Source organism: Hibiscus syriacus, unplaced genomic scaffold (assembly GCF_006381635.1).
Source record: "Hibiscus syriacus cultivar Baekdansim isolate YM2019G1 unplaced genomic scaffold, ASM638163v2 tig00003715_pilon, whole genome shotgun sequence".
NCBI classification, from domain to species: Eukaryota; Viridiplantae; Streptophyta; class Magnoliopsida; order Malvales; family Malvaceae; genus Hibiscus; species Hibiscus syriacus.
The window spans coordinates 361,273-374,941 of NW_024061980.1; the positions used below are offsets into that span (position 1 = coordinate 361,273).

General features: G+C 36.2%; 1 protein-coding gene across 1 annotated transcript; it reads left to right on the forward strand.

Annotated features, from left to right (window-relative positions):
• Positions 1-3,623: 3,623 nt before the first annotated feature.
• LOC120179930 (heterogeneous nuclear ribonucleoprotein Q-like) lies at positions 3,624-13,203 on the forward strand. Its single transcript, XM_039185383.1, has 9 exons — positions 3,624-3,643; positions 5,114-5,545; positions 5,624-5,740; positions 5,831-5,971; positions 6,093-6,269; positions 6,920-7,127; positions 7,207-7,382; positions 12,486-12,571; positions 12,919-13,203. The coding sequence occupies exons 2-9, from the start codon at positions 5,150-5,152 to the stop codon at positions 13,034-13,036; spliced, it is 1,419 nt and encodes a 472-aa protein (XP_039041314.1). The 5' UTR covers positions 3,624-3,643; positions 5,114-5,149; the 3' UTR covers positions 13,037-13,203.
• Positions 13,204-13,669: the final 466 nt, after the last annotated feature.

Here is a 13,669-nt window from a genome sequence, read left to right on the forward strand (position 1 = left end):
CTATTAAACCTCCAAGACAAATGTGGCCCAAAATAGCCTAAGGTATGGGGAAAAAACACAATTTCGTGATAGCCTGCTTACCCATTATTGCTTTATCCAAAGTAAATCCAAACCTAAGAAAGTTATGGTCTTTGCCCTTGAAAATCAAGCATCTTCAACATGTGTTGGCTTTGCGATGCATGCATCTAGGGACAATTTCACCTGCATCCTACGGCTACCGATCAACTCGGATTTCTTTTAAAAAATTCGAATTCGAGTCAGGTCGGATCAAATATTTAATGGATAAAGTCGGATCGAGATCGAATTCAGGTGGAGGGTGAAAAAACTCCGACCCAACCCGACAAGAGGATAATAATGTAATTTTCTTTAAAAAATATTATTTTTTTAATTAAATCATTAATTTATACCGAGTCAGGTCGAGGCGGAATCGGGTGGAGGATATATATTTTTTGGGTTGGATCAGGTCGGATATAAGATATAAAATTTTCGGATTAAATCAGGTTCGAGTGGAGGGTGCATATTTTCAGATCGAGTCGAGTTGACCAAAAACCAGACCCTAACCTGCTCGTTCCCATCCCTACATGCAGAAGTGTATTTCTTTTTTGAAATATTATTATAAAAAAGATTTACTAACAAATTGTAAATATTAATATAAACCTTATTCCTCGTGAAATTTAATATAAATTAAGCTTACGCTTTAAGAATGATAAAGAAATGGCTAATGGAGATCGAGTAGAGCACAAACCATTACGTTCATATAGTACTAATATAAGGGATCAATTCTTTGGTACACTTTATTAGATTCTATGAGATACTTTGAGTTGTCATCATGATACTATTATTGTTGATGTTATGATGGATTGCAAAACAATAAATTTCCTTATATGCAAGATTATATTTTTTTTCTATATCGAAAAATTGTAAATATATATATAATAAATTTAAGATTATTTATGCTCAATAAATTATATTTTATTTATTAATAAGATGACATTGAAATTTATCTTAATCTAACTATTTGTTTTTTATAGTACAAGGTGATTAAGGAAGTATATGTTAATAATCTTTCTAGTCATTTACAATATATACACACAGTTAAGTTTGGGACCTCTTGAGAGAATAACACTCAAGGATTACATTATTGTTGTTGCAATGGCACACACCGAAGAAGCCAAGCGCCCCTTGGACAACTATCCCCAAGACATATGGGGTGATCATTTTTTATCTCTTCAGTTCAATAACTCGGTAATTAATTACTCTATCATCAAATTCTGTCCATTGATTCGAGACTGAAATGATGATCCCCATCTCAGAGTGTACATTGAGAATGTCTTGTTTAGGCCATACCACCATAGCATGCAGAGATACGAAGCAATGCTCTACATCTCTTTCTACGAGAAAGAGGAACCCAGGAAAGATACATTACTCAACTTCGCCAAATATGAATTCAATAGACTACAGCTGATGTATCAACAGGAGCTAGCCGTCCTCTCGAGGTGATATGCTTGATGCCATTACCTAAAACGCTAATTAACGTGGCTTAATTAATTATTACTAAGTGAACTGGCGTGTCCTTATCACGTCAGCATTTAAAGAATATTTGACTTAATATTGTAGGTGGTACAAAGAACAAGACCTGAAATCAAAGCTTCCTTATGCAAGACACAGAGTGGAGGCATTGCTCTATGCTATTGGCATGTAATTTGAACCACGTTATGCAGTTGGGCGCTTCATGTTAGTGAAACAAACATGTTTGATAGGTTCCGTAGATGATACCTACGAGGCATATGAATTATATGAACAACTTCAATATCTCACAGATGCCATCGAAAGGTTTGTTTTTTGATTTCTTCGCTTTCTTTTTCAAACGGAAAAGGTATAATTATTTTGTAAGATAGATTGCAAGAGCCATGCATGCGGGTTAAACTACGAGCGCCCCCCCCCCTCCTTTTTAATTCTAAATTGAAATATAAATATTTCAAAGTTAGGGTATGGTATACAGATTTGATGTTAGTGCCATGAATGAGCTACCTGCTGATAACAAAAGAATTGTGTACGAGAATCTCCTAAATGCTACTGAGGAAGCAGATAATCTGGTTATAAAGGAAGGAAGATCCCACGGCATCACTTACATTAAAGATGAGTTGTAATTAATTGAGATCATAATATTCCTCCAAATATAAAATTTTCGGTTAATTTTGGTGATCCATCAGTGGAAGAAATACGTGAAAGTGGAGTAAATGGAATGCCGATGGAGACATGAAGGTGTGTCCCCACATCTGATGAGTGTATAGAGAATGGTGCATACTCGGGTCCAGCCCTTTTAGCTATGTCTCGGATAATGTTAGGAGTTGAAGAAGCCGGCCCAAATGCATATGAATGGATGTTAAACAATAACAACAAATTTTCAAAAGCTCTCCAAATTTCCAGCCGACTGTACAATGACATCGTCACTGACCAGGTAATATATATATATATATATATATATTGAAATAAATATATCATTATATATCCACTGGTGATATTTTGTTCTTTCATTATATAAATTCGATCCATAAAAGGGAAAAGGAAATCATTATGAATATTTAATTAGGTAGTATAACTTAACTACCAACGCTTTCTACATATAACTTAGGCCTTCTAGACGATGATGAAGCCGCACGTATCTCTCAAACAACTCATCACCAAATTGCTTTTTCAACCAATTGCCTTTGATTAAGCTCGTCTTCCGATAAGCCGACGTGGCGGCAGACAAGTTGGCCAAAGTTGCCGATAGATCGTGTAGCGAACCTTCCGTTATCAATGATGCACTCCCCATGATTGTTGAAATTGACCTTTGCTTCTCTTTCTATTAAACAGTATGTGTTCTTAAATTCTTGTTTCCTTCGCTTGTACCCTCAGCCGTTGCCTTTCATAAAACATGCAGCATGTTTTGATTTGCTGAATGGGATATTTAGGGGACGTGAATGGTTTTTTTAATAGGAACGTAGTTCAGAATTTTTCTTATATATTAATAATGTACATATTCTACGAACATAACTGTTTAAATTTGAAATTTCTATAAAAAAAATAATATTTTTTTAAACAATGAAATCACACGACAAATTTAAAATGAATACTTTTAAATAATAGAATTTATAGTTATATCTGTTTGTACATGAGATAACCTTTATTGTTTTATTTTTTCACTTCTTATATTGCTGTGTATCCATATTTTTTTTTTGGGTAATCCAGTGTATCCATATTTATATAAATCAAATCATGTAATTTTGTTATTGTTACATTCTGATCTTGTAAAATCAATAACCTATACAGGTTGAAACTTGTAAGGATCGTACCACATCTGCACTTGAAACTCTCAGTCCAACTACTTATCATATATAAGATGGGTGTGAGATGCCAGATGATCCTTCAATCTGATCCAAAGACTTGTCGATTCGAACTCAATCCTATCGAAACGGGTTATGCAAAACCCAGCGGTTCTAATAATCGGCCCAGTTGATTTTTCATGAAGTTAAACAAGCCTTTTCGTTTTTTCACTTGCCTCCAAACTTCGCAATCTACACCCTAAAGCTTAGGCCCCTGCTCTTTCAATTATCTAAGTTTTCTTTCTTAGATATTTTTCCCTCCATCTACAACGCTGGTAATTTCCCCCAAACCCATTTATTGAAATTTTCCTATTTTTGCTTGCTTCTCGAGAGAAATAATATATATACCTATTTTCATCGTGGGCTGATCTTTTTCGTTTAATTCATAGCTGATTACATTGTTGAGCTCCATTGGTGTTGTTAACATTTTAAACTGTATGTTTGAACATTTAGTGGGATATAGAGTTTTGTACTGGATTAATTTAATGTTTCGGTTGGTAGAAAAGCCTCTCAAAATGAGGAAATCTGCATGTTATGTTGTAAAAAGGAACTGGGTATTTTAGTAGCGAAAATGTTTGCTAGTTGAGGCTGTGTATCTGTTTACATTCTTTTCTGTAAAGATTTGTTGAAAAATATGACGAGTTGTCCGGAAAGAAATGGCTGTTTTCTTCTTCTTTTTTTACCTCTTCCATTGTCTTCAGAAAATCAAGTATTTTAATGAACAAAAATCCTAAAATAATAAAAAAAATCCTTAACCATTGCCTATAGGCACTAGTTACCTGCCCCATTAATCTATTTCCTGGTAATATTGAGGACGAAAAGTGGGAGAGAAAAAAACCTGTTGTTTCTCTTGTTTGTTGGATGCGGCGCTCTCTCTATTATGGTTGACTTATGAATTGGTGTTTACTTACTCTCTAGAATGGAATTGTTTTCATACAACTAAATAAAACTGGTATCATAATGTTGCAAAAAACATTTTTATAGTCTTCTAACACCCAATTTGAAAAAGAAAGCGAAGAAATCAAAAAACAAACCTCTCACAAATTGTTTAATGCAACATTATGATACCAGTTTTATTTAGTTGTATGAAAACAATTCCATTCTAGAGAGTAAGTAAACTCTCATAAAACTCATTTGTTTTGGTGGTTCAATTTGTTCCTTTCGAATAGACTATGATATCCATAAGAATCTCAGTCCTTCTATGTTAAGTTACAGTTGGGGTGGAGGAATGGTGTATTTTGTTCTGGAACTTTTATTACTTTTGGTCCTTAATGTTGTTTGATTTTCCCTTTCTATATTGATCCTATTTTATTTTAATTTTATATTTATTTTGTATATCTGAAAGAATTGCGCCTGCTTATATGTTTTAATTTTCTTTTGTCATTTCGCTTTACATTTTCAATGAAGCGGGATTAGACATAAATATGTCAGTTTTTCAGGATAGCAGTCTTGCGAGTTGCAACTCTTTTCTGATTTGAGCAAGTTAATTCTTTGATAATTTGTACCACTTTGTAAGCCTCTTTATTATCATTCAGAAATTTCTTTTGCCTCTCTTTTTAAATATACTGCTTAATTATTCCTTAGGTGGAAATCTTTAACCTTGCAAGTTGCAACCATCTTTGGGTATTATCTATTGACACCAGTTCAATTGAAATACATTATCTGAAACTCCTTGTAGCTATCATTTTCCTCAATATGTGTGTACTTTGTTGCTTGAATTCTTTTGGCCTCATTGCCTTCTTCAGAATTGCCTTGCAAGCCTGTTTATATATATTCATAAAATGCCAAAGGCACGTACTGCTGCTGAATCAGTGGAATCTGAAGAAAAGAGTGAGCCTGAACAGCTTGTTGAGTCTGACGAGAGGGTTGATCTTGATGAGGACAGTGATACTGAGGAGACCATGGAAGAAGAGGTGGAGTATGAAGAAGTGGAGGTAGAAGAAGAAGAGGAAATAGAAGAGGAGGTGGAAGAAGAAGAAGAAGATCAGGATGTTGAAAATGCTAATGGAGATGATGTTTCTGAGACTGAAGTTGAAGATGGGAATGAAAATACTAAGAATGCTGAACTTCTTGCTCGTCCTCCTCATGGTTCTGAAGTTTATATTGGAGGCATTCCACATGATGTTTCTCAGGAGGACTTGAAAGGCCTTTGTGAATCTGTTGGAGAAGTTACTGAGGTGTGCTTTTATGTCATTTGTGAGGAATATTTTTGTTTTCTACTTGAGATAGACTTGCATCATACTCTATGATGACAGGTTCGGATTATGAAAGGTAAAGATTCATGTGAAAACAAGGGTTTTGCATTTGTGACCTTTAGAAGCGTACAATTGGCCTCGAAAGCCATTGATGAGCTAAATAATGCTGAATTTAAGGTGACGACTCTTCTTTGTTTCTAACAACAGCATTCTTAGGTTTGATACTTTCAAATATGTTTCTTTGATTGCTAAATCTCTGTCCCTCAGGGTAGAAAAATTAAATGTTCTACATCCCAATCAAAGAATCAATTATTTATTGGTAATATTCCTAGAAGCTGGACAGAGGAACAACTAAGGAAGGTTTTGTTAGAGGTTGGGCATGGAGTTACTGGTTTGGAATTGGTGAAGGTTAGTTTAATGAACTAGTGCTTTCTGTTGTAATTCTAGTATTGGGGACTACTGTTGATTGTTGATTCGAAAGGGTTGTGTAGTGGTAATGTAGTCTGGTGTGTCCATTATGTTCTTGCAGGATACGAAGAACTTAAGTAATAACAACAGGGGCTTTGCCTTTGTTGACTACTATAACAATGCGTGTGCTGAATATTCAAGGCAAAAGATGATGAATAAAAAATTCATGTTTGGTGATAATACTCCAACTGTGAGCTGGGCCGAGCCCAAAACTGCTGATTCTTCTGTTGCTTCTCAGGTATCATTAAATTGCTATCTTTCGCTTCATGGCTTCCTGCTATTTTCTTTTTGCAGTTAATCTGTTAAGGCATGTCTCACTGGGGATGTTCTTCCTCCATATCCCCCTTTTTTAAGGTGATTGCATGCATTTCAATGTGGATCTTCATGTGCATTGATAACTTAGATTCATCTCATATGAAGCAATCACCTTAACTATTGATTCTCCCTAACGAGTAACAGTGCTTGTGTCTTTCTGTGTAAGGAGAAAATATGTTTCTGTTAGGGAGGCATGGGGAAAGTAGTTTTTTTATCCGTATCTTTTGTTAGGGGATGGGCATTGGCCCAACAGGTTAGGTCGCTTCATTTTGACCTTGGAGTTGATGTGTTCAAGTAATAGAATCAGCCTTTTTCAAGTGAGTTTAAGCTGTTTACATATTTTTGATAGCTCTGAAAACTGTTAAATTTCTTACTACTGTTGTATATCATTGCATGATTCTTTTTCCTTCATGGAATTGTTACATGGACTACTATTTTCCTAAGTCAAATATTTCCTCATAAGTGAATCAGTTTTCCTTCCTGGTGGTCATCACCTTGATTGCAATTTATTTTGTGGTGTCTTGCAAACCATGTTTTGGAATTGTGAATTTGAAGTTAACCTGTATTATGCAGGTAAAGGCACTTTACGTAAAGAATTTGCCAAAGGATATCACTCAAGATCAATTAAAGAAGCTATTTGAACATCATGGAAAGATAACGAAAGTGGTTCTACCTCCAGAAAAAACTGGACAAGAGAGAAATCGAATTGCTTTTGTTCATTTTGCTGAAAGAACTAGTGCTATGAAAGCTCTGAATAGCTCAGAAAAATATGAATTGGATGGTGATTAATGAATCTTTATCCTTCTAGCATTTTTTGTTTACTAATATCTTATTCTGAATGTCATTATTTTGTTTTTCAGGTCAAGTGGTGGAATGTTCTCTTGCAAAGCCTCTTACAGATATAAAGAGTACTCACCGAGGGTCAAGTTCTGAGACATCAGGTTTTCTTCCTTATCCACCTCACATTGGCTATGGTCTCATTGGGGGATCCTATGGTGCTGTAGGTCCAGGATATGGTGTTGCAGGCCTTGCACAGGTGAGATCTCTGTATTTTCCAATGCATGTTTGACTGCTTCTATATATCTTCATAATTTTTCTCAATACCCTGCTGATGATTGTTAGTCTTCATTTTCAATCTTTGCATTTGACCTGTGCATGTTGCTGATATCATTGTTAAATATTCAATCTTGGTGATGCGGCTTTTCACTGATGGTTTTGTTGCTATGCTTCTGCCTGAACCCAATCTTAAGAATTCAGTGAGGTAGGTTTTTTGAAAGACATTGGATGTGGTCCTATATTTGGCTTTTATAGTTAAGAAGTTCTATGTTTTGTAGGTATTGGTCTTGGTTTAGATTGTCTTTGCTTTTTTTTTTTTGATAGGAATTGTAGGCTTCATTAAAAACCCCCTTCTTGAATAAGGAACTTATAATGAGTTCCTTCATCAGAGGAAGAAGGAAAAGAGTGCCTTAAACTTCATTAATGAAAATACATAAGATTACAACAAGAAGATAAGCCCCTTACAACAATTTGAAAATCCCAACATAAAATACCCCTAAGACACACTGGAATTAGCCAATGGCGGATTTAGCCAACCCATCAGCCTCAATATTGGCTGTCCGAGCAACCCATCTAATAACACCCTCAACTTCTTTTAGCTTAATTGTTATGTTCCTTACAAGAATGACAAAAATCTGAGGGCAGAAAGTTCCATTCTTAACCCAATCCACTGCCAATTTGCAGTCTGATTCTAACAACAAACGACCATTAATACCTCCTTTCACTGAATCAAAGAAAATTAAGCCCTTCTGAATAGCCCTTAGCTCCATCATAATAGGTGGACCTGGACCCGTGGCCTCCTTAAAAGATCCTAGAATAAGACCTTCCTCATCTCTTAGAATACCCGCAACTCCACTGCTGTTCCAATCAGAATTTGTAGCTGCATCCACATTCAATTTTACAAAGCCCTTAGGAGGGGGGGACCAAGGAATTGTAGTAACAATCGATTTGTTGAGAGGAAAGCATGAATCCCCAAGAGAAGGGTCCCCGATTAGAGAATCCATTGAAATAACAGAATCTGCAAACTTAGCTGAGAACCAAGATGCAAGTCGTACTCTTGCTAGGAAAAATAGATTAAGATGGTCAAACTTCCCTCTATCAAAAACAATATCATTTCTTACTTTCCAAACAGTCCAAATAACAACGGCAGGAATGAACTTCCAAATAGCAGACCTAGGATTTAGATCTTCCCAAGCTTGAAGAAACTTCTGCGCATTTGTATGAAAAACCACAGAAAGACTCCAAAACTGCACAAATTTGTTCCAAAGAGACCACACAACTGAACACGAGAAAAATAAATGAGAAGAAGATTCAACCTCCAAATTACATAGAGGACAAGAAAGATCTGTTATACCCGTAACCCCTCTCTTAACCAGTTCAGACCTCACTGGCAGTTTTTGAAGAACTACCTGCCACATGAATACCTCGACTCTTGGTGGCACCAGACCTTTCCACACAAATTTCTTCCAAACATAATCATCCTTCTGAGCCAAAGAACAAGTCTTCACACATGAATTAGCAGAATAGACACCAGTTCCGTTTCCTTTCCAAATCAGACCATCGATTGCCTCTTTAGACAGACAAAAATTAGAAATGATAGCCATCAGGTTAGCCCACTGTTCAAATTCCCAATCGGCTAAGCTTCTCCTCAACTGAATATTCCAAATCCATCCCAAAGAACTGAACTCGCCAAATTCAATCAGTTTTCCAAACTGGTTTGTAGAGATTGCGAACAGCCTCGGAAAAGAAACCTTAAGAGGGCAGTCCATTGCCCATTTGTCCTGCCAAAACTGAATAAATTGACCATTCCCAACTCCTAGTCTGAACATGCTGCGGAAATAGCAACCAAAAGAGTCTTCTTTAAAATAAGAATTCACCACCGAGCTCCAAATGCAAGAAGCTTGAGCTGGGATTTTGCTATTGAACAATAAGGAAAAAGGATCAATATTGTATTTTGAACAGATCATTCTCCTCCAAACAGCATCCTTGTCATTAGCAAATCTCCAAGACCATTTCCCCAATAGTGCTCTGTTCATATTGCTAATATTTAACACTCCTAAACCACCAGCCTCCTTTGGCTTGCACACGTTAAGCCAACTAACCCAATGAATCTTATTTTTCTCCGCTCCACCTCCCCATAAGAACTTAGACATGATTGAGTTGAGTTTAGAAGTTACGGATGATGGAATTTTGAATATAGACAAGTAGTACGTAGGAAGAGAACAGAGAACCGATTTAATCAAAACTAATCTCCCTGCCAAGGAAAGGGTGGCAGCTTTCCAACCTGCTAGTTTGTTGTTAAATTTTGAAACAACCGGATCCCAAAGAGAGGTTGAATTCCGTGTTGCACCAAGCGGCAGACCTAGATAATCAGAAGGAAATTTCCCCACTGCACAGCCAATAGACGACGCCTACTCCTACACCTCCTCTGTAGCCGTATTAACACCAAATAACTTGCTTTTCTTAAGATTCAACTGCAGACCAGACATAACTTCAAACACTCTTAAGACCCTTTTAACATTTGAAATCTCCATTTTTGAAGCCCCACAGAAAATAATTAGGTCGTCTGCAAATTGCAGATGAGATAAGTTGAAAGCAGTCTCATTCCTCCCAATATGCAGACCAGAAAACAATCCATCAGAGATAGCCTTTAAGAGCAAGACATTTAGGAGTTCCCCAACTAAGTTAAAAAGCAAGGGCGAAAGAGAACAGCCCTGGCGGAGACCCCTTGCCATAGGAAATTCCTGAGAAGGTACCCCATTTATCAAAACTGAAATAGAAGCAGTAGTAACACATTGTTTTATCCAACTTCTCCATTTAGAACCGAAACCCATTTTCTCCATAACTTTAAAAAGAATAGACCAATCCACAGTGTCGTATGCCCTTCTAAAATCCACTTTAAACACACATCCTTTGAGTCCCTTTTTCCTCCAAAAATCAATCCCCTCATTGGCTATAAGAGAACAATCCAGAATTTGACGACCTGGAATGAAAGCAAACTGCATAGGGCTTATTACATCAGAAATGCAATTCCTTAATCTCCTCGAAAGACATTTTGAGAGGATCTTGTACAAACCTCCTACAAGGCTTATAGGTCTATAGTCATCTAATCCACCAATATTGGCCACCTTGGGGATAAGAGTAATGAAAGTATGATTTACTCCATGTTCCCAATCTTTCCCTAAATAAAAGTTATGAAAGAATTTCAGAATATCAACCTTAAGAACAACCCAAAATTTCTTGAAGAAGCCCATATTAAAACCATCTGGGCCGGGAGCTTTGTTGCTATCACATGATTGTAGAGTCTCCCATATTTCTTCCTCCGTGAATTCTTTTTCCAGAATATTACTTTGCTCCACTGAAATTTTTGAAAAATTCATCTTCATATCTTCTACTTCCAAAGTAGAACTAGAGTTGTAAATTCCAAAAAAATGATCTTTGACACAAGCTTTGATGACAGATGGATCTTGAGTTATCTCTCCATTGACATTCAAAGCATTCATGGAATTCCTCTTTCTCCTAATCAACGCACAAGTATGAAAAAATCTTGTATTGCGGTCCCCTTCTTCCACCCATCTAGCTCTCGATTTTTGAAACCATATTTGTTCTTCAATCTTATACAACCTCCATAATTCTGATCTCATATTGTTCAAATCTGATCCTCTGTCCCAAACATATGTACCTTGCCTCTGCTGCAAGTTCACCTCTTCCAAGTGAATCCTCTTTTCTAAATCTGTAATCTCTACAGAAGGAAAATGGTCTCTCTTCCCCGCCCATTGTTTGATCGACAGTTTAGTAGATTTCAGGATAGATAGAATTCCTGCTTTCCTCTGATCAGACTTGCATTCTTTAACAGTAGACTCAACTAAATTCTGGAAACCGTCCTCTTCCATCAAATAATTAAAGAGTTTGAAAGGTTTCTTCCCCCAACTGACCCCCTCATTCTCCAGAAAAACAGCATTATGATCTGACACTGACCTTGGCAACAAGTATTGTGTAACATCAGGAAATGCTTCTAGGAAATGAACATCAACGAGGAACCTGTCCAGTCTAACATAGGTGGGTAAATCCTGGTTGTTACACCAAGTGAATCTGCCCCCATGTAAAGGTAAATCAATTAACCCTGTATGTTGCAGAAATTGGCTGAAAATTCTTATTGAACTTCTGTTTGGAGCTCTCCCCACCTTCTCTTCTTCAGAAAGATGCACATTAAAATCACCTCCCACACATAAAGGGATATTCAGTCCACAAATAAAAACAGCTAACTCTTCAAAGAAGCTTTCTTTCTCTTCTTCAATACTAGGCCCATAAACATTAATAAAACCACACCTAAACTGTGAAGTTCGAAACTTTCCAAAAACTGCAATAAACCTTCTGTTTATAATAAGGTTGTCAACTTCAAAAGAGCACTCATCCCAGCAACTCAATAGCCCTCCAGAAGAACCCACTGCTGGAGATTCTGCAACACCTTGAAGAGTATTCAAACCACTTCTCCTTAGAAATTGTCTCTGAACCTTCTCCACTTTTGTTTCTTGCAATAGAAGAAGAATAGGACGTCTCTTTAAAACTAGATTTTGAACAGCTCTGTGTTTCTCCTTAGAAATTGTCTTTGCTTTTGGATATCGGGTTTTTCTTTTCCCCCCAAAGAGAGTACATAAAAATTATAGTTTTCTAGGTTCTCCTGGCTTAGAAAATATTTTTAGACATGTTTCCAATAGGATGGCAATCAGGTGATGCTCGAAGAAGATTCAGAGAAATAGTTAGATTAACCTTTTGCCTTCAATTCCCATATGTTGAATGTCTTACTTTGATCAGGGAATATAATTTATTATGTAATGGACTGCATGTTTTGACCTTTGTGGTGCCAGTCAAGATGTAACAGAATGCTTTTGCCTTCAATTCCCACATGTTGAATGTCTTACTTTGAATGTAGTTTATGATGTAATGGACTGCATGTTTTGACCTTTGTGGTGCAGTCAAGATGTAACAGAATGCTTTTAATCTCTTTAGTCTTTATTACCTTATGTTTACTCATTCTATGAGTTACTGAGATTTAATCTAATATAAAATTTGTCTCCTACAGCCATTAATCTATGGGAGGGCACCAACTCCAACTGGCATGTCAATGATGCCAATGCTTCTACCTGATGGCCGAATTGGATATGTCCTGTAAGTTCAGTATCGGTATTTTCTTTTCAATGTTTTGATCTTCTAAAAGCTATCTCCATAAAATATTTGGCCATCGATGTCATATAAAATGACATCGAATTAGGTGGCATTTTCTTTAAGGGTCTGGTTTACTGATGCAAAAAATTAAACACTTTGTTGGTCTCATCTAGATGACAAAATATGATTTATCAAAATGAGTAAACAGAGAGTTCTATTTCCTTTTTCCTGGTTTTTTGTTCCCTTTGTTTTTCTGTAAATTCCACGACGGATCATATTATAGTTTTTCAGTGACATTCTGTTGTTTATATGCCTAATGATTTAATACCATTTATCGTCTACTGGCGCAGGCAACAACCGGAAGCTCAACCTCGAAGCCCACCTCTACATCAGAGAAATAGTAAAGATGGTGGCAGTTCAAACAGGGGAAAGCACAGCAATGATAGCCGGTGGTATCGACCCTACTGATTGCTTTTATTAGGTTATTTCATGGTAGATGGAGAGTTTATTTACTCATTCCCCAGCAGTGATTAGCGACCGATAAAAATGATTGTCCATGAAACAGATATACTTCATTTGATTTTGCTGTCATGCTCATATCCATATTTGATTATTAAAGAACGAACATTTTGGCCTTGATTATTGTGTTTTTGTTTTCTTTTTCTTTTTCTTGCTTAAAGATTTGGGTTTTTCATTTCCCATGAAGGCAAATATATATATATATAAAGAACAGTTACAGGGGATTACAATTCCCAGTTTAACAACAGTATTATTATTGCTTAATTACTCACTTTCATGATTATCTTCTTCTTCCTCTTCTTTATCGTCATCCTGTTTCTTATTAATTGCGCATATCTCTCATGAATTATATGGGATCAGGTTTGTTTGTAATTTTTAATGTTAAGATGTGCTATTCATTTCTATCTTGATGATAAAGCTTCTTGATTCTTTTATGGAGGATTCAGCTTTTTGAGATTCAATATACACATTTCACGAGAAATTGTTTCTAATTTACTAATGGTATCATGCATCACAATTCTAGGGTGAATTGTGATGGAAGTAAAATGAAATTGGATCACTATTTATTTTTGGCTCAATGAC

Excerpts from the sequence above, each read along its gene's own strand:
- LOC120179930 (XM_039185383.1), top strand. The coding sequence starts at position 5,150 with ATGCCAAAGGCACGTACTGCTGCTGAATCAGTGGAATCTGAAGAAAAG. Across the intron at positions 5,741-5,830 it reads TAAATAATGCTGAATTTAAG|GGTAGAAAAATTAAATGTTC; the intron begins GTGACGACTCTT and ends TCTGTCCCTCAG. Across the intron at positions 5,972-6,092 it reads CTGGTTTGGAATTGGTGAAG|GATACGAAGAACTTAAGTAA; the intron begins GTTAGTTTAATG and ends ATGTTCTTGCAG.